The sequence below is a fragment of the Centropristis striata genome, chromosome 5 (genome assembly GCF_030273125.1).
Source record: "Centropristis striata isolate RG_2023a ecotype Rhode Island chromosome 5, C.striata_1.0, whole genome shotgun sequence".
In the NCBI taxonomy this organism is placed as follows: domain Eukaryota; kingdom Metazoa; phylum Chordata; class Actinopteri; order Perciformes; family Serranidae; genus Centropristis; species Centropristis striata.
Genome location: NC_081521.1, coordinates 35,548,185 through 35,572,348, shown reverse-complemented (window position 1 = coordinate 35,572,348; position 24,164 = coordinate 35,548,185). Strand labels below are relative to the sequence as shown.

Genomic DNA, 24,164 nt, shown 5'->3' with positions numbered 1-24,164 from the left:
AGGAGACTTATTTATAACCGTTTAGCTTATCTGCTTTAAGTATGACTATATGTAAACTTTGAATTCAGTGAAAGATAATGCATGAACAAATTACGGTGAAAGGTAAAGGTACGATATTAAGGTACTGTCCAATTAATGCTATACTTTATAGTTCTAGTCCACGACTGATAAACTCTACAAATAATAAACAAAATAATAAACAAATAGTGAAAGCAATAACTGCAGGAAGTTTGTGAAAAATCAGTGATTTGGGTGAATTTTGAGCAGATTTTTTCCTGTGAATATTGTAGCAGATATGCATTTTCTGGTGTTTTTAGGCACTTTTAATAAAATTCTGTTATTTTTGCTTCTTTTTTTTTATCAATCAAACATAAATTTCATCAGCATCTTTGAATCCTTGATGCAAGACCATTATTCTATTACCTCTTTGCCTGCATTAGAAAAGCTCGCAATTAAAGCAACCAAAGGTAAAGGGAAGGCTCTGTAAATACAGGTTGTGTTGTGGTCTTCACAGTGCTCTTATCCTATCAGATTTTTACAATGCATTTTTTATATTTTACATAATAATCCAACTAAAAATAAAAAAAACAATTTTACTACGTTTTATTTCGAGGAATGAATGAAATGCTGAGATATAAGCCAACTGTATCTATTTTTTCCTTGAAAAGTTTAAGAAGGCCTCGTGTGAAGCTTTGGCGACCCCTAGTGGGTTCTCGACCTCCAGGTTGAGAACCAATGCATTAGATCAGAGGTTTTCAAGGGGTCATTAAGTGTTAAAAGAACATCACATATAATAGCCTGTGTGATTTAGAGATGTCCTTGACTTAAGAAATGTGTAGTTATCTAACATGATTTTTTCGACTAATTGATAGGTTGATTTAATCGATAGATCCGTTTCTCCACACAGAATCAAGCAAAAGCATCATTTTAAATATTTACCAGAGGTTTTCATCCATTAAGCATGAAAAGGTGTTAATAAATGACTAATCTACTAAATAAATCTTAGCTGACTCAGACTTTAACCTTTTAGTCAACTTATCAAGTAATACAGGGCATTCGGTCAAAAAGATGCAGCAGTTTGGAGAAATTTTACTATTTTTACAAATCAGAAACTAATCAGTGCTTTATAATGTATTTGTAATTTTAAAGTCTGGAGTCATGTCAGACTGAATTATTAGGCTATTTTAGCTCAATTGTTGAGTATCTTGAGCATTTTGAATTACGGCCAGTATGATAAGAGGTACCCAGGGTCCATTGGGCTCCATGTTGTTTATTTCTGTGTTTACATTTTCCACCGCCAACTTTCTAACCAATAAGAAATAACACTGCGACTATATTTCCAGCCCTCCGCCTTCGTACCCGCCCCTCCAGAATTTTTTATTTTTTATTTGATCCGCTTACTTTTAAGCAATGTGACAAACCAAAAGTATTTAACTTTGATTTGGACAAACCAAACAAACTTGGGCTGTGAAAGCACCCAAAACAAGGGTTCAAAACAGAGTCCAGTATCCTTTTCCCTCGAGCCAACCTTAACCCTAATTAAAAGTGCCAAGTGGAGTGAAGTAAAGCTCTGACGTGATGGTGCAGAGGCAGTTGAGGCTCCAGCAGGATCATGGGTAGTGAGAGCTGGACTCTCAGCTGGCTCGGCCTTGGACTTGGCAGCAGCCGCCTACTGTCGCTGGGAGCAGATGGCCTCCCCCTCAGAGTCAGGCGTCAGCTGTTCACACGAGCACAGGTCGGACTCTGAGTCTCACACGGGGAACAACACAGTCACACAGACTCCTGTCAGCTCGCTACGTCATGGTTTACTGGAATTTGACAAACTACCACTGAAGAAAGTTTTTGTTTCTCTGCTGAAGCTCACATTTACTCTGAAGATGTGTCATTCCAGGTAAGCTTTAATTCTTCATTTCGTTCTTTTATTTTAGAGAGATTTGACTGTTTTATGTCATATTGTAAGGAAATGCTTTGATCTTGTAGATGATACAGATGTCACTTATCATAGAAAGAAGTTACAGAAAAAAAAGTGATGAAGGGAAGTTTCACAAAAACATATCAAACCAATAAAAAAGGGATTATTTTCAGTAGCATTTCATCCTCCACAGAGAGCTCAAGCAATCTTTATTTTACCAGGAACCTGTAAGAAAGTGTAAGTGTTTTTGTGTTTCACACTCACCTTTGCAAGAGGACAGAGAGTTGAGATAAACAGACGGGAGGATCACTCACCTGCTAAAGCTCCTATAATTCCATTTGCTGACCGTGAGATCTGCCTGAACAGCTGATAAGGTCCTTACAGCATTAAACACTGTAGCCAGACAGCTCAGTGTGTAAACGTGATTCACAGACAGTCAGACTTTCAGTCCCTATTATTCATATTGATTTATTTCAGTTTATAGGTGACACAGAGCTCTTACCAGTGGTAGAAAATAATAACTAAGTACATTTACTTAAGTTTTTGTACTACACAGTTTTAAGGTACTTGTACTTCACTTGCGTATTAACATTTTTATGCTACTCTAAGCAAAGCTGTACGTTTACTGTATTACACGTATTTGCTAAATTAGTTACATTCGAGATTCAGATACAAAATATAACGAGCAAACATGTCGAGCTATGTTTTAGGTTAAAATAAGACTTGATAAATGAAATTCATAATAAGGAGTAGGCCTACATAGTCATTAAAGGGGCATCGTGTAGAATATGACCAATGCTCCAAAAAGTAATTCATCCTGTGCAAGAATAACACGAGTTACTAATTGCAGCAATAACAGTGATCAAGATTGTTAAATGTGTCAGTTAGTAAACTTTCCAAACTAAAATTAAGACCTAAACCTGAACTGATTTTCTGCGTTTCAAAGGCTGATGTCTCTGATATTACCATAACACATATCCGTGCAGTAGCTGGTTATCTGCAATCTCATGTTGTCCAGCTTGTTGGCGAGAAAGCGAGCATTAGTGACAGAGGTGGAAAAAGTATTCAGATCCATTACGTAAGTAAAACTGCTTAAACTACACTGTGAAATTACTCCACTACAAGTGTATCAGCATCAAAATGTTCTTAGATATTCAAAACTAAAAGTACTTGTGCAGAATGGCCTCATTCAGATTGTTATATATATATACTAAATATATTATTGGATTATTATAATTAATGCAGGTTGGAGGGTATTGAAGTAAGGGCTCATTTTAACTACTTAATATCCAGTTATTAGTTCTAATGACTTTAAAATTATCATGTTTTTGTGTTAAATCTTGACCTGAAAAGTAACTAAAGCTGGCATCTTAATGTAGTGGAGTAGAAGTATAAAGATACATAAAATGGAAGTAAAGCACCTCATAGTTGTACTTTAGTACAGTACTTGAGTTAATATACTGCTGATAGTCAAACATTGAACCCGCCCGTCTCACCTGCCTCACTTCTGCTTCCCCTCACTCTCTCACAAATCTGGCCTTATCTCACACATTGCACTTTTTAAACGATCTTCACCTTTATCGGCTGTCACATTAAAGTGTATAAATCCAATAATATAATAGGCTATAAGAGAACCATCAACAGGCATGTGCACACCACATCTCTGTGCATGCATTATTGCATTGTTTTTATTTATTTGAGGGGCCTTAGGTTAGTTAGAAATGGGTCATGCTTAGCTTTTGTACTTAAAATATGAATCGCAAGACTGAAAGAGAGAATTTCTACACTTTTTTTAATATTGATAGTTTTTCTTCAGTAAATCTGAGCTCTTCCTACTTTCTTTAGTGTTGTCACAATATCTTGTGTTATTGTTGAGCTGCTTGTTTTTGTTATATTGTTCAGTAAACGAAGTGCCTAACCACATGCTCAGAACAATAAACCTGGATGACGGTGGCATCGAGCCACAAGGTCATTTCCTCATCTGTATCCTGTTCTTGAACAAAAGAACCGGGAAAAAGAGTCACTAAACTCAGAGGGGATCCCCAGTTTCCTTCTCTGGGTCCCGAAGAGGATATTGGTACATGGGAAAGAGACATATCCTCTCATATACCCACTTAGATAAAAAACTTTAACTCTGGCTGAATTACAGTAATATTTTGAAGGATTACCCTCCATGACGTTCACCAGTCTTGATGATTAATAGCTCTCATGTTAGCAGCCAGGAAACTAAACTAAAAAAATCTCACACTTTCCTCTTTTTGCAGGTGCACAACAGGAAACCGTTTAGAACAAGTTCTTCGTTCAGGAGCTTCCTCTTTCCCTCAACGCCACATGCGGGACGTCCCAGTTTCCCCCCGTCAATGAACAAAGACAAACTGCACAGCAATAGAAGCAATAATCCTGTTAAAGATGGCAGCCACTTCACTCTATGTCACTGAGGAGCCAGGATCTGGCTTAGCTGAGGTGGACATGTGTACGCTTGAGATTAATATCAAGTATGAAGTCATCCCATCCATTGTCTGCTCTGTCTGCCTTTCATTCGGCCTCATCTACACCTTCTTCGGTATGTATTCACGACACCAGAGCTTGTACTGAATGTTAATGTGCACAAGTGAAAGGGCACAAGTTCATCATGTCCCTGCTGTCACTGCCTTCATTCTCTAAATGTTTCATTAGCTCACCTGATGGCTTAACCCCGCGCTGGCAGGTGTCTGAAAGCTGCCAGGGTTTCAGGGTGGATAAGCTGAGAGCTGGAGGAGGCAGATGGGTCGTCCTCTGTCTGAATTTGCCACAGGCAGCTTTAATAAAGGGCCACCTGTTGCACTGTTTGATACCTCAGCTCCATACTGATGGGAGGCTACTTTTGAGATGTAATAGATTACACATACCCTGCTGAAAGTGTAATAATGACACTTTTAACTCGTCAAAATAATGTAACTCAATACAATTGGTTACTTTTCTAACTAAGGTTTTAAAATTATTAATTATTAAAATTCTGTATACAGCTGTCAGCTGTACAGTCTTTATTCCTGCATGGGGAAAAGATGCAAAATAAATGTTATATTCTAAATTTAAGATGTATGTCTACATATAAAACTATATTAGGATGTAATGCTTCTGTAATCACTGACATCATGATTTGTAACTGATTTAATTCCATATATTTCCCAGGCTCAACAAAGACTTTAAAATAGGCAATTCTGCCTCCAATTCTGTTTCCAGTTCTCTTACATCCTTTATTGTGCACGGGGAAAATATGCAAACAGAATGAATGTTTTTTTATTTAATTGGACATATAAGCTATACACCTACATATAAAGCAATATTTAATTATATTTATTTACTCAGTAACTGCAATGGATTATAATATTTTTTGCAATTTAATTGCAAAGAAGTAATATGGGGCAAACAAGTTCAATGTGGCTTTATTTCTGTCTCTTGTTTTCACTGAGAAAATATGTGGACACAAATCCAATAAACACACTGTGAGCCCGATTAGGAGAAGTTTGTCCAGTGGACCTAAAACATGTGACATTATGCAAACACACACGCTGCCAAAGTCTGTGTTTTCAGTAACTCTCAGAGTGTTGCCTGTTCGGGATGTTATCACTGTAAATAATTGATCATTTGAAGGAAATCAGCTGTTTAAGTGGAACAGAAATGTCAGAGTAGTCAGAGCTTTGAGTGCCGATATTAAAAGTGTTAATGACAGATGTTGGAGCTGGATGTGAATACAAATTCATTTATTAAATGTATTTCAGAGAAAGCTCCAGTAGTTGAATGCAGCTGTGATATATTTAGGCATGTGAGGACATTCAGAATCTATGCAAAAACATTTTTTTAATAAAATAATAAAAGTTTTTTAATATCTAAACTAAGAGCAGGTTGAACTTTTACTCGTGTAGCTTCTGATGAGAACACATTTGCAGTGTTTAACATCACAATTTTTTGGGGGGTTGCAAATTGCAAAAATCTAAATGCACTGAATCTGAAAAGGCAGTGATAAGCAATTTAATATCATTGCAGAGTTAAAATATTGAATAATTTCGTCTTTATTTTGAAATGTATTTTATTAATATGAATAGATTGTTTCTCATCTAAATGTCTGTAAGAGCTCAGTTTTATAATTGTCTAATACAGGGGTGTCAAACTCTGGCCCGCGGGCCAAATTTGGCCCCCAGTGTAATTTTATTTGGCCCGCGAGGCAGTACCAAATTATTATATTATTATTGTAAATTAATGACATTGATGTGTTTTTTATTTTAAATTTGACTTTGCATGTCTGCACTATTTAGTTATATATCGTATGTTTATAAGCGTTGCTGGTTCCATATTTAATGTTAAAGCAAAACATGTTTGGTAGATATTAAAAGCGATTTTATTCAAGTTTTAAATTTTGGCCCATTGTGTATTTGAGTTTGACACCCCTGGTCTAATATATTTGAATAGCCTTTTGCGAGTTGATATAAACGTCAATGATTGTCTAAGTGTGTATTTTCTGTTTAAAACCAAGAATGAACAAGTCAGTTTGGCTTTGTGTATCAAGAGCTACCATCAAAGAAATTGTAAAATAGTGTTATTAGTGTTATGGTGCAGGGCTTGTTTTTGCAGGACCTGTTTTTAATACTTTAATGCACTTTTCAGGATACCGCTGCTTCAAGATGGTCATGTTCTTCTCTGGATTCATGTTCGGCTCAGCAGCCGTTCTCCTGTTGTACCAGAAGGAGCCCATGTTTGACGCCCAGCTCGGGTCAGAGACGAAGGCGGGGATCGGCCTCGGCGTGGGCGTGCTCTGTGGCCTGACCACCATGCTGGTTTCCACTATAGGACTCCTTCTGAGCGGCCTGCAGCTGGGGAGCCTGCTCTCCCTCGCCGTCCTGGTGGTCGTGGGACAGTTTCACAGCCTCACTCCAGTGTGGGTGCCTCTCTGTGTCGTACTGGCTGCCGGCATCGTCACCGCTCTCTTCACACTTCAGTGGCAGAAACTGTTCACCATCATCTACACGTCTGTGTTTGGAGCCACCACTGTGACGCTGTGTCTAGATTACCTGGTGGGGGCATTTACGCTACCAGATCAGGTGTATGATATGTTTTGTCAAAATGCCCCACACCAACTGTGCTGGTTTAACTGGGCCATCACTGGGATATTGCCCATTATGGGTCTGATAGGTGTGTTGGTGCAGTGGAGGTTTACTGCCAAAGGAATTTCACACACAGAAGGTGAGTTTGAGTCAGTATTTACTGATGCATCAATTCTGTTTTCATGTTAAAGGAATACTTCACCACTAAAATCATCATTTGTATCATTCACTCACCCCGTGTTACCTTGAATTCATGAAGAAAACTTTGGTTTTCTCGCTTACTTCCATGGTGAACAAAACATCCAAACACAGATTAATTTAAGTAAATGGGGGCACAGCAAAACTATATCAAAACATCTGCTAACAAGCTTTCACATGTCTGCCGTATAATCCAGGTCTCATGTATCCAGTTGTATGCTCAGTACTTCCTCAACACATGCGTTTTTGTTAAAATATTTAGAACACTTCTGCAGAAACATGTTAAGCTTGTGCATGCACAAGGAGTCTGAGAGTCCAAGAGTGGGTGTGTGCAGAAGTGTTTTTAAATGTAAGATTTTAGTGAAAATACGTGTAAATGATGAGCATGCAACTTGGTAAGTGAGACCTAGTTTGGACCAGGTGGCATCCTTTCAAAAATCCACTAGGGGTCGACACCGTCGGTTGCAAAAGAACTCCCGTCCTGTTTATCTCAGTAAATGAGACTACTTCTCAGTTGATTATTATTTAAAAATGCTTTTGACAACATGATAATTGTGTAAATAATGGTCCCATTTAGGAGAAAACAGATGATAAAGCAGGGTATGATTTGGGGCGTGGCTACCTTGTGATTGACAGGTTGCTAACATGGCGATGGTCATGCAGTGCAATGTCCTCAGTTCCCAGTCAGATCCACCCCTCGCTCTGCCACAGTCCAAATATGGTCTCCTCCAGTTTCAAAAAACAATGATGGCGACAGCAGTATCGCCAAACTCGATGTTTTAAATGGGCATTCCACAAACCAATGGGTGCTCATGGTGACTACGTCCATTATTTATATACATTATCATGTAAAAATACATCTATGGTTCAAACAACGCGATCAGATTTGTGTTATCAGTGGTTATCATTTTCAAAGGTATGGCTCAGAAGGGCCCTGCCCTTCTCCTAGTATGTTGAGAAGGAAAAAAGAAAGTGTTGTCATGTAAGAAGCGACAGCATCCCTGCAAGGAGGAAGGTTGACCGGCCGACCTGGGTTCATCCTGTGACACACTAAAAGTGTGTGAAACATAAAGTGAAACCTAACAAAACTATGAGCGGCCATTGAATTTGCTGATGACGACCTTCTGCACATACTAATAAGGGGAGCGGTCACTTTCTGAGCCACTTGTGTGAAGCTGATAATTGATAACTGCCATTTAATAGGCTGATAACATTTAAAACGGGTTACGTTGTGAGTCTGAAACAGATGTTTTGACACAAATTTTCTGTTGTCAAATGCTGTCCCTATTTACTCCAATTCATCAATAATTTTCTCCAATTCCTCCTTCACCGTGAAAGCATATAATGGAAAAAAAAGTTTTCCTGACACATTCGAGGTAACACAGGGAGTAAGTGACAAATGTAGTTATTTTGAAGGTGAAGTTTTCTGTTATATACAAACTTTTAACCTCCTTCTGTGATGCTATTTCCTCATGATTACTTCATTTTTTCCATCCCAGCTGCACACAAAAAACAGAGGAAACATTCAAAGAAGCACAGATATAGAGAGTCAAGGAGAAGACCTCAACCATCCCGCCGACGCAGGCCTCCACCGCTGAAACGCTACGCTGGGGACGTCTTGGCACCGGTCAGTTTGCTGATTTATTCAAATGAATCACTCAGCTTTCACTTCTTCAGAGACTGAGTGTAGCTCTGACAATCACTGCTCTCAGCTCCCTCTGATTGGAAGTGAAACAGCCTCATGATGTAAAATGACAGTAGATGGTCAGTGCAGTAACAATGTGCCCTCCTCCTGTTTCAGAGTTACCTCCAGAGCCTTCAGGAGCGCCAGATGGGAACAGGCTCCTCCACCAGCAGCGTCAGCACCATCACACACACTCTAATTGACTTTGACTTTGAGACGGGCTCCATGGTGCCTCTAACCGCCGCCTCGCCTGTCTTTACAGTCTGAAGGAACACGGCATCCAATGTCTGCAACCTGCACATATCTGAGGAATCCATTACCTCAAACTGATAATTAAACATTCCTTTGAAGTGTTTACTTCACAAAAAACAATTCAGCCTTTTTCTGCTGCCGGGTATGAATCCAGATAATCATCAACATGCACACGCTGTGATATGAGAGGCTCAGATGTCCTCCCCCGGATGATGACAACACACAGACTCGGGATCATCACTTCAGTTTATCTCACAGATAAACACTCGAGCTGTTTTCATTTACAGGATAATCTTTTACTCTACAGATATTATATTACAGTGTGTCTCTATTAGACTGGGTTGTAATTCTGCTCAAGTTCAAGTATTACACTTACCAATATATGCAACTAATCTACAGATATACACCAGAAATATGGTGAGGGTTGAACAATAAACCAATAAATCACAGATTTGACAGGATTAAAACAACTTTATAGAATGTTTTCCGAGTAGTGTCTTTTATAAATGTCTGTTAGAGCAACAATATGTGTGGGTAAAAAAAATTAAACATTAAAAAACATTGTGCAAAAGTAGAGAAGAGACAGTAATGTAATAATACCTACAGTTTGATAACAAAACCATTCAGTGTACTGAGCTGCTCAGTGAGGCATTTAATTGTTTGTGTATTACTTTTTATTTTCCAAGAGAGACAAGGTGACACACACACACACACATGCGCACACACACGCACACACACACAGCTGTTATACACACTTGCTATGTCTGATGGAGTTGACACAAGTGTTATTTTACTAAAATATTAAAGAACTGTATATGACCTACAGTTTGCCTTTAGTAGAGGGGGGGGGGGGGCGCACTCATTGTTTTGCAAATCTCAAGTCCTAAACAAGACTTTACCAAATGTAATGCCTTCTAGTATAGAAATGCACCTGTTTTTAGTGAAAAAACGCCTGAGATAATAGTAATAAATGAACTCTTCATAAATCTCTTTTCACTAATTTTCAACCGGCTCTTACTTCTAATTATACCTGTGATGTGCTGATCTCTGATGTGTAGGTGCATGTTAATGTGTGTATATAGCTCTGTTTGGGTATGTGCACAAATATTTACTGAATGCAGCAGTGGAATGTAACCTAGTGCAATTACTCAAGTACTTAGTAATTTTAAGGTACTTGTACTTTACTTGAGTAGTTCCATTTATGTAACTTTACACTTTTACTCCACTACATTTAGCTGACATCTTTAGTTACTTTCCAGGTCAAGATTTAACATAAAAACATGATCCATGCTAGTATTTTTACAGAAGTAAGCTTTGAATGCAGGGCTTTTACTTGTATTGTAGTAATTTGTGTGGTATTAGTACTTTTACTTAAGTATGGGATCTGAATACTTTTTCCACCACTGGGTGGATGTATTTTGGCATTTATGTGGCCAATTTTGTGTACTGTTGTTTCAAGGACCCCCTTTTATCCTTCTAATAAATAAATGTCTGTATAATTAATAATATACAAAAACAAAATCAACTCATGCAAAAATATTAATTAAGGGTTCAATTAAATAAGTGTCCCTGACTGTTTTCTATACTGAATCATTGTGCAGGTTAGAGTTTCATTGTGAACCCCTGGTGGCCTCTGGTGGTTCAGTCGTCACAGTGCATCCAGCGCTCGGCGGTGCTCTGAGGGTAGCCCTTCTCCACCGCTCGCTGCTGCTGGTTTACACGCCAGTACTGGGAGCCTTTAAACAAATATATATATCCATTTGTCCACGTGATTGCAGCATCAGTACTGCTGGGGGCCCCGGGGAAAAGTTTTCCAATAGGTTTGGGGTATGAACTGAAGTCTGTCGGGCCGACTTCATCCCACTGCCAGTATCCAGAGCCCTGAAACAACAAGAGAGTTATTTACTGTATTTACTCACTCAAAACCCACCTCTTCAACATCACTTACAACACCTGATAAATCAATTTCCACCCTCTGTCTTCTTATCTCTTTCCTATCCACTGTATTGTTGTTTTTGAATATTTGTATGTGTTTGTATGTATGTATGTACTGTATGTATTGTACATTTGTATTCTTTTTCACTTTGTGTTTTTTTGTAAAGCGTCTTTGAGTATTTTGAAAAGCGCTATATAAAACTGATGCATTATTATTATTATTATTATTACTTATGGGTCATATATTTAATGACTTTGAAGCAGTTTGGAGTTCAAAATTTAAGAAAATTAAGATAAGAACACAAAGATAGGCCATGGGGCCCTTTGTGTTTTAAACTTACTTTGACAAAGACAAGTTTTTTGTTCTTATTGAGGTACAAGGCTGAGTCAATATTAGCAGGGATATTGGACAAGCGTCTGGGGAAGCCGTGGTCAAGTCTGAAGCCGGAGTATCTCCATACTTTGTCCTCTGAAAGAACGTGGTGAGAACAATTTTTAAAAAATGTCAAAATCCTTCCAGCATACATGGGAAGAAGTATTCAGATTATTTACTTAAATAAAAGTTAGGGATGCACAATATTCGATTTTTTTGACGATATCCGATATAACGATAGTTTACATAAAATTTTGCCGGTTACTGATAGTTTCCCCCCCACATCTAATTGCATGAAATGAATCCACCTTTCACGAAATAAGACTTGGCGGTCCTCTGAGAGTGAACAGCTGCAGCGAGGCTCCCTGGCAACTCCTTCCACAGTGCAGAGATCAGGACGGGAGTGTTGTATCCAGAGCTGGACAGCGTCCACACGTACTGACCACTGAACACATATGTCTTGCGCAAAGGACCTGCAGGGGCACAATCCAGGAGAAGCTCTAAGCAGATATATCTCATATAAAATAATTAGACCGCCCTTGTTTCCTTCAATTTCTTGTTCATTTTAATGCCTGGTACAACCAAAGGTACATTTGTTTGGACAAATATAATGATAACATCAAAAATAGCTCATAAGAGCTTAATTTAAGAGCTGATATCTAGCCATTTTCCATGGTTTTCTTGATATTGATTTTGGTTATCAAGAAAACCATGGAAAATTAATTAAGATACTTTATTAATCCCGCCATGGGGAAATTCAACCTGAAATTTTACCCATCACAAGTTAACACACAATGCAAGGGCAGCATATTACTGCACCCGGGGAGCTGTTGGGGGGGTTATGTGCCTTGCTCAAGGGCACTTCAGTCCTTGACCTGTCAGTCCTGGTATTTGAACTAGCGACCCTCCTGACCTCTGGGCCACGGACTGCCCGAATGTGTAGATATCAGCTCTTAAATTAAACTCTTATGAGCTGTTTTTGTTGTTATGATATTTGTCCAAACAAATGTACCTTTAGTTGTCCCAGGCATTAAAATAAACAAGAAATTGAAAAAACAAAACAAAGGTCTAATATTTTTTCCATAACAGCATACTACACAGATATGTTGGATGTCTGTCTGTCCTTTATTGTGTGCAGTGTGTCTGTGTACCCAACATTACTGCATCCATAGAGACCCTGCAGGGATCCGGAAGAAGTCCCGGCACTGAACTACCTCTGGGTGGAGGACTCTTCTCTGGCTTTCCTGAAAAAGGTAATTAATACACATTGCATAAATTGTACATGACTCTACTGATCACACACAGACACTGTGACGGTCTTGTGACATCACCGTATAAAGCCTGGATCCCTTGTATGTCGTCCGGATGTAGTTTGAAGTCTGATCGGTAGCCGTTGTAAACAGGTGCCATCACTGCGCTGTAGTGCTGCGAGTGTCCCAGGCCGACAGCGTGGCCGATCTCGTGGGCTGCAACAATCCTCAGGTTGGAGCCGGAGCTCTTCCCTTCTGTCCACACTTCATCCTCGTCGAAATGAATAATGCCTGAGTCAGGAGCGTCAGCGTGGGCTAAAACATGACCTAAAAACAAGACAAGGATCCATCAAATCATTGTTTCAACTGTCATTTTATATCAAACAATTGTGTAAAAAAGCAGTGGGGGAATATAAATAAGTACATTTACTCAAGTACTGTACTTAAGTACAATTTTCAGGTACTTGTACTTTACTTGAGTATTGCCATTTGTAAAACCTGATAATGTAATAAATTCCCGATAATGTAATAAAAATCTGCACTTGAGTCCATTGAAAATGTAATAAAACCTGATGATGTAATAACTTCCCGATGATGTAATAATGTGCATTCCCCAGTAATGTAATACACTTATAACACCAAGCACCTTTAGATTTCAAGAAGCTTTTGAATGCATTTGTGTGTCATGGATACCTCGTTTGTGAAAAACGGATGAACGGGTCAAAAGTTAATAAACATTCAACTTTGACCTGTTGGTGGCGCTAGAGCTCTTGAGCTAGAGTTGATACACAGTATCACCACTTGAACCCAAGTAATGTTGGTCTGCTGTTAAATTATTACAATATTGGGGAATTATTACATTATCAGGACTTGAAGGCTAACCTGATAATGTAATAACCTCCCATTAATGTTATACTTTATAACATTATTGGTTAAAAAAAAAAGTTTATTACATTTTTGGGAAATGCACTTTATTACATTATCGGGAAGTTATTACATTATCAGGTTTTATTACATTTTCAATGGACTCAAGTGCAGATTTTTATTACATTATCAGGTTCTACACCATTTATGTAACTTTATACTTCTACTCCACTACATTTAGCTTCAAGCAATGCTGCTTACATAAATGCATCAATAATGATAATAGAATAATATATTTGGAATATAGAAAAAAATCTGTGGTAACAGTAGTTTTACTTTTGATACTTTAAGTACATTTTGATGCTGATATTTTTATACTTTTACTGAAGTAACTTTTGAATGCAGGACTTTTACTTGCAGTGGAGTAATTTCACAGTGTTTTATTAGTAGTTTTACTAAAGAAATGGATCTGAATACTAATCTGAAAAGCACTGAGATCACAAAACTTTTAACAGATTGAGATATCCTGAGATTGTGAAATTTTGTAAGAAAGTTTTTCCTGCCTCGTCCATCAAAGGGCACAGGACACGACTTGTCTTTCCTGTGGAAGGAGATTTTGATGTCTGCTCTTCCTCCCTGCAGCTCCTTGAACCTCAGAGGTGACACGTCGCTCCAGTACTTGAATGCCCTCTGGATGGCCAAACGGGTCTTGCTCTGACCCAGGTCGGGGGTGTAATTATAAATGCGGTACGTCAGCATCTTCTTGCGCCAGTAACCTGTTCAATAAGAAGAAGAATGGGGGGGAATGGAGGTTAAGGAAGGCTAAAGATATACTGAGCAAAGATAGATGATGTAATATGAATGCAGTTACCCACCCATGACTCGATATCTAAGGGATCTGTTATTGAAAGAGTCTTCCAGTCCACATCGGGGTTTGTTCATCATCATCAGAGTGGCTGAATCTAGTGTCCCTGATATTTGCAGGTTTGTCGCTTTCTGAAAGATTCTGACATACAAAGAAAATAAATAAACAATCAGGCTGAGACTTAAAGTTAAAGAAACAAAACAGAGGTAAACATGTTAAAGGGACAGTTTGTTTTTTAAATCAAAAACGCCATTTTTCTCTCAAGATAATTCGCACGAGTTTGGGTGTTATCAGCTGTGGAGATTATCTTTAATATAATATTGTTGTGAGCAGCTTCATGTAGGAAGAAAGTAGTTGCTTCATTAAACTGCTCATTACAAGGTCTGTGGATTATATGCTGTTACCAGGTCATGAATTCTGTAAAAAGACATTGCTATGATCTGAGCACCACAAGCAAGGGTGCCATCCAGTTCTGTTATATTCAGGTTTTATTCTACGGTTGATATCTGCAACACTCGATAACTCACAGAACAGTAGATCAGGCATGTAAAAACTATTCCACAAAGGGCCATGTGACTGCAGATTTTTGTTCCAACCAATCAAGAGCACGCCTGATTCGACCGATCAGCTATTTGAACACTGACATCGGTTGTCTGAAGCACTCGTGCCTGTTGTGCTCCTGCTTGGCTGGAAGGAAAACCTTTTATGCAATGGTTTGGACATGCCTGGTCTAGATGGATAGATAGATAGAACTACAGGCGGCAACCTCCCGGTCTGAGCATTGAAGCAAAGTGCCTTAAGCCTGCATTCTTTCAGAAGTCCAACGGTAGATGCATTAAGACCTCCAGTCCTTTCTATCTCAATACAAATTGAGACGACTTCCTGATTTATTACCTCAGACAAGGTTCTCGTGGCAGCATTATGGTCTCAATCGCTAGTTTCAAGTCTTCTCCAATACAATATGATGTTAAATGTGTAAATAATGGCCCCATTTAGAAGAAAATAGATGCTAAAGAAGCTTATGATTTGGGGCGTGGCTACCAATCCAAATTTGGTCTCTTCCTGTTTCAAAGAACAACGATGGCGATTGATTTAACGCTTTCGAAGTGATGCTTCAAATAGGCAGCCCACAAAAAATATGTGACATCACAGTGTGCGTTATTCATATACAGACTAGGTAAGAGGAAACAATATGTATTTTCTATTTTGGGGTGAACTGTCCCTTTAAGCTGCCTTCACAAATAGTTTTAAATAATGAAAATGTAGTCACCTTACAGCTTCCATTATCTCCTCTGATGGATGGTTTTGGCCTTTAAAGTCCAGCGGGATGTGCAGATAGCTGTACCTCCTTAAATACGCCTTAAGAAATAGAACCGGTAAAAGGGTGGAAGAAATATTTACATACATAAAAAATAACAGACTATAAAAAACTCCAAGTCAGGTGCTCAAAACTGTTGATAAAAGCAAAAACTCAGTTTCAGCAACATAATGTACTTATTAAGCAGAATGGTTCTTGTCATATTATTAAATTATCTGATACTATCCAATAAGTTTTCAACAGGTTGAGGTGGAACTTATTGTAGCTACTACTATATAATGTTGAATGTTGGATCGATAGCAATACAACATATTTTATTGTGTTATTGCTAAACTCTTCTTGTGAAAAGTAAATTAAATGTAGTGTGTGATTGTGGAAATATTGATATCTTCTCAAAACATCAATAAAAAATAATGAATTTGATGCTGATCTTTGTCGACAAGTAAAACTATCTGAGCATCACTGATATTATCACAATTTATCTAATCTACAACACCTGATGAGTTAATTTCAAACAAATCATCCAAAGATAGTCTTGATGGATTTGAGACATCACAATGATTTTACAGCTTAAACATTTTTTCCTCTTTTTGTAAAACAGTTTCATTGAGATTGCACAAGTTCATTTCATTACAATTGGTGTTAAAATCAGCTTTAAACTGTAATAAATATTCAGTTTCAGACTTAAAAATCAAGCACATTGTTTTAGCAGTGCTTCCAAGAAATATTGAGCAATTGAGTTTGCTTGCTTTTTTTTTTTTTTTTTTTTTTTACCAATTTTGTAGGATAAAAGTCAAATTTTCAATTCAGCATCTCAGTTTTTCTGCATTTTCTCACCACTGCTTCTGTAAATTCCTCTCTGCTCAGGGCGGCGCAGGAAGCCGTCGTCAGCAAAACTATAAGCGCCATTAACTTCAACTTATATTCCATTTTCTGGTTTGCTTCTTTTTCCATCACTGGGGAAATAAAAACTTTTCAACTAATAATAATAAACAAGTTCCGTGTGAAGAATGCAGCTCCTCCATCTACATCCTCTGAGTGTTAGTCCTCCCTGTGTCACAGCTGAAGATGCTGTTTTACTTTTTATAGTGTGTGTTTGGGATCTGCCACAAAGCCACATAATAAACCTTTACAAAGAATGTAACGACAAAAACCCAAACATATTTCAGACTCATAACGCCTCCTTACACCACCATTTGTCTTGAAGAGTTTAAGAATAACTTCAGAGCAATTTTGTTTACGTCAAAGGAAGCAAATTAATGAAGTATTAACTCTAAAAAAAGGAAATTATCCGCCAACCATCTATTAAAGGTGATGACTTATAACCACAAATACACCTTCCTGATGTTTAATTAAGCTGCCACACTGTGTAGGTGAATTATTCTCCAGACGGTATAAATTAAAGTGTGACAGATGAACCAGAAACATGGGTTTGCCTCAGGATTTGCGAAACCTGTTCCACATAAATCTATGTGGAAAACAACTCACCGCACTTCCTCCATGAGACAACAGCTTATTATATTGTTCACAATGTACGAACCCATTCAGGGAAAACAATGACGCCTCCGTGTAACCATCGCTACAAATCGTCCTCTGAATGAAGACAGAGAACGCCTCCTGTGAGATAAAGCTTATAAAAAGTGAGTGGATGGAGGAAGAAAAAAGACTCAGACATGCTTAAAACAATTACAGTTTCTAAGTTTAACCACGGGGTCAATTTTAATGCCAGAAGCACGTAGACAGTGGTGGAAGAAGTATTCAGATACTTTAAAGGGGGTGACTATTTATGCCATCATTTACTTTACCTTATATATTTCTAATTCATTAGGGCCTCGGGGCAATCGCACCGAGCACTGGTCCCATACAGCAATAGCTGTAGGAACCAGTGCAGTTTTTTCATTTTTCTCAAAAAAAACCATATGTACACGTTCAGGAAGAACTCAGGACGCTCAAAGTGAAGTCGGATCAATGATAGGTATTATGGTTTTGCCAAAAATGCTTTCTGTTCGAGGCCAGAAATTTCAGTCTGTCCACCTCTGCTGTCACTGTAACAGGTGTCAGTTAATTCTGTTGATTGCTTTGATCTGATTGCCTTTGATCTTTGATGTGATTACAGTTGCAGATACACACACACACATGCGCGTAAGCACGCACACCCCTCAAACATGCATATGCATGCTTCAAACGCGCACACACACACACACACGGGTAACTTTATGTGATTTTAATTACACACACACAGGTAACTTCATGCGATTTTCTCTACACACACACACACACACACACACACACACACACACACATATATACACACACACTTTGAGGTCAAAGGGCATAGTTTGAAATCTCTGAAGAATCTCATCATAGTGTACACACACCGGCAGTAGCCCCCGTGGCCCTTTCAGAATTTCCTCAGAGGAAATTTTCTAGTTTACATTGTTATGTAAAAATCTGTTTTCACTTTGATATTAAAGAGGTTTTTTTGCAAATTCTTGTCAAAAAAGCCAAATTATATTGACCATGATTTCAGGTGTAAAAGCAACACAAGGGTGAAACATCCAATGGGGGTGAATACTTCTTATAGGCATTGTACGTAGTATTTGTCAAGGTATATAAGTATATTAATATACGGTTATGTTGTTTTCGTTTATAGAGATGCATAATATTTTCAGTGCATCATGGTTTTTATGTAACTAAAGCTGTCAGCTAATTGTAGAGGAATAAAAAGTTCAATATTTGCCTCTAAAATAAAGTGAAGTAGAAGTATAAAGTTACACAAATGGAAATACTCAAGTACCTAAAAATTGTACTTAAGTACAGTACTTGAGTAAATGTACTTAGTTACATTCCATCATAGCACTTAGACTATCTCTAGGGGATTTCCTGCCCTGGGTTCAGAAATCCTTCCTCCTTTGCCAACTTAAACATAACATTGATTGCTGGAGCAGAACAAAACCAGAAAATGTTTTCAGTGATTCCAGACTTCATGCTAACAGGCAGATTTTGAGCACCGGTGAAGTCAGAAGAGGTGGCCCTTTGGCCCCACGCTTGAAAGAAGTGTGTCCAGGTTAGATTTAACACGAGACATTACCCACAATGCAGTACAAGTACATTTACTCAAGTACTGTACTAAGTACAATTTTGAGCTACTTGTACTTTACTTGAGTATTTCCATTTTATCCAACTGTTTCTTACTCTACATTTATAAATTAAAGCAGATGAACCCTACCGTGACAACAGTGAAACTCTGGTTACATAAATGCAAAAATAATAATAATCAAATAATTTATTTGAATATATAAAACAATCTAAGTGGGTCCATTCTGCATAATAAGTACTTTTACTTTTGATACTTTTGTACTTTTACTGCAGTAACTTTTGAATGCTTTTACTTGTAGTGGAGAAATTTCACAGTGTGATATTAGTATTTTTACTTGTAATAAGTACAAATCTGTTAATGGAACAAGTCAATATTTATACAGATTTCCTGTATTAAAAATGTTTAAGTGTAACAAGATATTGACTAGAAATTAGACAAATATACTTATGATTTGGCTTCTTGCACTGCGCAACTGGTGCCCTTTTTATTTTACTGCTCAAACAGCTCGAGTCCGCAGCTGGTTGAGAGCAGGTAGTGTGAAAACCTCATTTTAGAGTATGCTTTCAATGTGTAACTTTCATTTTCTATGCCAAGAAGGTTTATTTCTATATTTGGTTTGTCTGTTTGCCAGCAGGATTACAATAAAATAATATATACAATATCTCCAGCCTTTTCCCCTTATTCATTTCCAAAATATCCACCCAGTAACACCAAAATATAGATTTGTTTTTAGTCCTGCTTCCCAGTTATTCAGGCTACTCACAGAGTACTTCTTCGCTCTACTTTCAAAAAGCAATATGAGATAAAAGATTTTATGCAGCATGTAGTTTTAATTAATGTAATGACTGAATAGACATTGGCTCAACATCAGTGCGACTACACGATCCAATAATCCACAGAAAAATAATGTTATTTCTTAGAGCAGACAAGTCAATAAACTATATTCTCTTTAACAGAAAATACTGTGTGTGTAAGTAACACCTGATGCTATGAAAGGTACAAAATGGAAAGGACAGACGAGCACAAAACGTTTTACAATGATGTCTTTAAAAGGTATTTATAAATGAGTGACCTGGCCGATACAAGTGTGTGAGCAGGAGTCATACGGTTATCTGGAGATCTGAATCTAGAAACGGGCCGGTCAGTTCTGAAGACGTGGTTCCTGCTACGTGGACTTCCTGTCAGGACTGTGTTCGCTGCCAGAGTTCATGATGAATATCAAATAGGTAGAATGTGTTTAATCGAAGCTATGATCGCGAAGCTGCAAAGGTCCCTTCCCTGTCTGTCAGTATGTAGTTTGTATATTAAGTCAGTCCGACTCTTCTGTTTCCTGCATTGCTTCAAGAATCGAGCTCCAGCTGCCGTAGCTCATCCTGTAAGGCCTGAAGCCGACCCAGCTTTTCCAGCTGATCCTTTGTTGGCTCTGTTATTTCCCCTGAGTCCACTTTCTGCTGCAAGTCCTCCACTTGCCGCAGCTTCTTTTTCAGGTTTTTTATCTTCTTGGCCTTTTCTGCTGCTGCTGAGGAATCATTTGGAGACGAGACAGAGACTGGCTCCTCCGTCTTGTCTGAAGTCTTGCCACTCTCTGAGATGGACACGTTATTGACGGCGTCGCTCACAGAGTCCACGTCGGCGTCCCCGTCCGGTAGCTGCTGCTGTTTTCGTTTCTCTTTGCGTTTCATGTTGCGTTTGGCGGACTTGGAGAGTCCGGCTGTCTCGCTGTCCCCGCAGCCGGGGATCTTCTGCTGCTTTGACGGAGCCGCCTCTGACGGGCTCATCCCAGGCGGCAGGTCGGGTTTGCTCTTGAAGAACTTCACAAACTTGTTTTCATAGCTGAAACAGCAAACAAACAGAAATATAGGGTTAAAGAAATTATGTTAGAGGGTAAAATGACCCTCTTTGCTCAAGGCACTAGGGCTGCATGATATTAGAAAAGGTACGGTAAACGAGACAGGTGTGTGTCTAGTCTAAAAATATTTTTGCTGATTCTTTAAGAAAGTTTTTTTAGTTTTTTAAAGAAAGCTGCCTTTTGCATGTCATTTTGATGCAAATCAGTGCACAATCCTCATAGAAAGTCTATTTTAGAGGTAAAAGATAACAATTATATTCACACAAATACAGAAAAAGTAAGTAGTGTAGATGTTTAGAGCAATAAGCAAGCTGATTAATAATCAATCAATAACTTATGGAGGAGAGGTGGTATTTAATAAGTTTGTACTTCTCACTCCTTTTCTTAAACCAAGGCATCAAGTGGGTGACACTCTTTTGTTTTATGCTTTTCATTTTCTGTAAATATGACTTATTTGTATGATCATTTCTCCTTTTACTTTTTTTTTTAATATGTGCGAAATAAATTTCCAAAATATAAATTTCACCCAGCTCAAAGGTTTACCATTGTTTCAGCCCACTTATGGTGTAAAGGTAAGGTAATTAATCAAAAACACTTTATTAGTCATAGAACATTTAGAACCTTCTGACTTTTCCTTTTGTATCAAGCAGCAAAATGTATCAATATGCAAAAAGCATATTGTGAATCCCTACATGCCCTATGAGTCACTTCTAATGAATACGGGTCCATTCTAATTGATCGTATCATCCGTACTTGTTGCAATCTCCTGCCATCTTTATTCAATAACATGATTTATACATTGTGTGTACAGCTGTAGTAAGCAGAACTGCACTTACACTGGCACTTCTTCCTGTGGAGTGTAACCATCCTTCACTCGCCTCGGCTTCCTCCATGTTCCATCAGGTCGCTGAGTGGCAGCAATATATTTCCCTGCAGAGCAACAGGTGCAACATGTTAGAGGGCACTGACATATTTGCATAATTAAAACTGTAAATGTTAAGCCAGTGGACTATACTTCATGCTGTCAGACGTGGGCTGGCTTTGACTGACTCACGACAGAGAAAATAGGTCAGTGCTCAATCAAATCCTAGTGAGGTTTTTTTTTTTTTAAACAGCCTTATGTTCTCCTTTTATTAAGGCTCAGCTTTCTTGTGAGCCAACTGCTACAGATGAAAAATAGCCTTTTGACTACATTGTTTAATAATGTGTACTGTCTCTGTCAAATAAATAAAATATCTGGACGGTGGAAGCTGTGCAGCTCCAAGTCCCCATCCAGCTGGTTTTATATACTGGAGCTTGCCACATTAATACAATGCAGTGTTAGTAATTCATTTATTCTTTTTTTTTTTTTTTTATAAATAGGCAGCAATTGACTGAACAGTAATTATGTTTATTTAGCTATTTAACTTATTCCTATTTATTCTTTAATTTCTCAGTTATCATTTATAGAATTTGCTGACAATGTAATGGGCCTTGCAAATTTGTGCTTTTGTTACATAGATGGTGCTTGTTTTTTAAATGTATTATTATTTAATTTTTTATCTCTTTACTGTATTGTTAATTTAATTGATTTTTTCATTTTTTAAAAATGTATTTAACTTCTGAGAATGTAAGGGCACTTTTATTTAATAAAATAAATAAATAAAAAGTAAAAAGATAAAATAAAAACCTATTTTCATTCCAGCTTAAAAATTCACTATATCATCTGTCGTATGGGTAATAGGTTAATTAATAGGTTGCTACTTTTGCTTAAAACACGAGTATTTATTTCAGCACCGTATAAATCATGTACTTTGGTCTTGTACTTTACTTGAGTATTTTCCATTTACTGCTACTTTATACTTGTACACTATAATTCAGAGGCAAATATTTTACTTTACTTTACATTAATTTAATAATTATAGTGAGCCTGCAAATTCATAATGTTATATTATTATATTTATCATTATACAAAATACTACACTTTCTACCTTTTTTATGATATACTGTGTATTTCCTTTGCGTTTACATACTTATCTCATATTGCAACATACAACAATCTATTTAACACGCAACTAGCTATTCATAGCACCCATGTAAGTGTTTTATGTATATTATGTGCATATATATCATCACACTGTTAAAATGATCGCCCAAGTCATTTTTTGTCAAAATTGTTTGTTTTTTTTTGCCTAAATCATCTCCTCATGACGCCATGGTAAAATCACCTCCATCCTCAGTTGATCAGATCATGTGATTTTACCCCTTTAAGATCATCACTTCTTTGACAATTTGCCACATTCATAGGCATCAGATAAGAACCCAGCAAAGAAGAGCTAGAGGGAGATTGTTTAGTTATCAGTTTAGTTTATCAGTGTTTTATTGTTGACACTAATATTGGTAACACTTTACCTCTAAGGTGTCTACATAAGAGTGACATGAGCGTGTCATAAACATGTTTACTTTTGGTGAAGTTTTTTGTGCTTCCTGCAAAACTTGAGAAAAAAATGAGTTAGGCTTTTATTTTAACAGGGTGGCGATATAATGTTATTGTGCATTCTCTCAGTATTTAGATCAACTGCATTTTAAAAGCTTAGGCTGCACTGTTCATGAAACATTCACACAAACATAATGTTAGCCTTTGGAATTTAACTGAATTAACAGACAATTAAAGAGCATTTTAACATCAACTAATAACGTGCGATAGCTAAAAGCAAAACTAGCGATAGCCGCTGGAGCTAGCATCAGGCTAGCATTAGCTTGCTGCAAAACGGAACATTTGAATAAAAAAACGTCGTTAAATGTGTCGATGTGGACAATAAGCACTGCAGGTAGAAATAGATGGTTGATTGTTGTCGTTGTGTTTAATAAAGAGGGTTTTTGTTTGGGTTAGACAAAGGTCTGGCACATGCATTAGCCTTACCAGATTCATCTTGGACATAGGGGGTTGCCATTTTGGTGTAACGTGTTGCTCCGCTCCCCTCGGTCGGTCGGTCGGTGAGCACAAACCGAGCTGTACGGTGCCCGCCTGGCGTCCCCCGCCCCGCTCACTTTGATCCCGCGCGGCAGCGAAAGACGACTCTTTGAACTCTTGTTTCCCTCGAGGTGAGAGCTGTCATGTCCGGTTATTACTGTAGTGGCGAAGCGCAGGACGGCTAACGCTAAACAACGAGCCGTGTGTGTGTGTGTGTGTGTGTGTGACGTAACCGGGCGGTGCGGGGAAACAAACCGAGCGAACCTTTTCTTCAACTTCGGAAATGACGACGTGGAACATGGGTTGCCAGGTTTGAACAGTCAACGGGTATTTTAACCATAGATATCTATAAGAAAGTGTATCTATAAGAAAGTGTTTATATATATACATATATGGAGTTTGGGGCTATTTTGTCGGGTTTGACTCCTTTTCATTCTGCCTGTATAAACCACTTCAAAAATCTTTACCATGATGTGTTGGTATCATTGTTTTCAGCACAACCCCACCTATATGACCTGATTATTAATTTA

General features: G+C 37.9%; 3 protein-coding genes across 4 annotated transcripts; 1 reads left to right on the top strand and 2 right to left on the bottom strand.

Annotated features, from left to right (window-relative positions):
- The first annotated feature begins 1,504 nt into the window (after positions 1–1,504).
- Positions 1,505–9,978, top strand: LOC131971768 (transmembrane protein 198-like). 2 transcript variants are annotated; one of them, XM_059333364.1, is made up of 6 exons: positions 1,505–1,891; positions 2,859–2,990; positions 4,177–4,475; positions 6,557–7,132; positions 8,691–8,818; positions 8,993–9,978. In XM_059333364.1, exons 3-6 carry the CDS (start codon positions 4,322–4,324, stop codon positions 9,140–9,142), a joined length of 1,008 nt encoding a protein of 335 aa, XP_059189347.1. In that variant the 5' UTR covers positions 1,505–1,891; positions 2,859–2,990; positions 4,177–4,321; the 3' UTR covers positions 9,143–9,978. The 2 variants fall into 2 exon arrangements, with proteins under 2 accessions (XP_059189347.1, XP_059189346.1); XM_059333363.1 differs by lacking the exon at positions 2,859–2,990.
- A 736-nt stretch (positions 9,979–10,714) lies between these two features.
- On the bottom strand, positions 10,715–16,686 carry LOC131971767 (matrix metalloproteinase-19-like). The gene is made up of 9 exons (XM_059333362.1): positions 16,570–16,686; positions 15,685–15,773; positions 14,425–14,555; positions 14,113–14,325; positions 12,767–13,012; positions 12,587–12,679; positions 11,744–11,908; positions 11,404–11,531; positions 10,715–11,008 (listed from the first exon to the last, which is right to left on the bottom strand). Exons 1-9 carry the CDS (start codon positions 16,684–16,686, stop codon positions 10,769–10,771), a joined length of 1,422 nt encoding a protein of 473 aa, XP_059189345.1. The 3' UTR covers positions 10,715–10,768.
- Positions 16,687–19,642: 2,956 nt separating this feature from the next.
- On the bottom strand, positions 19,643–23,850 carry pym1 (PYM homolog 1, exon junction complex associated factor). Its single transcript, XM_059333270.1, has 3 exons — positions 23,584–23,850; positions 21,518–21,611; positions 19,643–20,665 (listed from the first exon to the last, which is right to left on the bottom strand). The coding sequence occupies exons 1-3, from the start codon at positions 23,612–23,614 to the stop codon at positions 20,173–20,175; spliced, it is 618 nt and encodes a 205-aa protein (XP_059189253.1). The 5' UTR covers positions 23,615–23,850; the 3' UTR covers positions 19,643–20,172.
- Between the last annotated feature and the right edge of the window lie 314 nt (positions 23,851–24,164).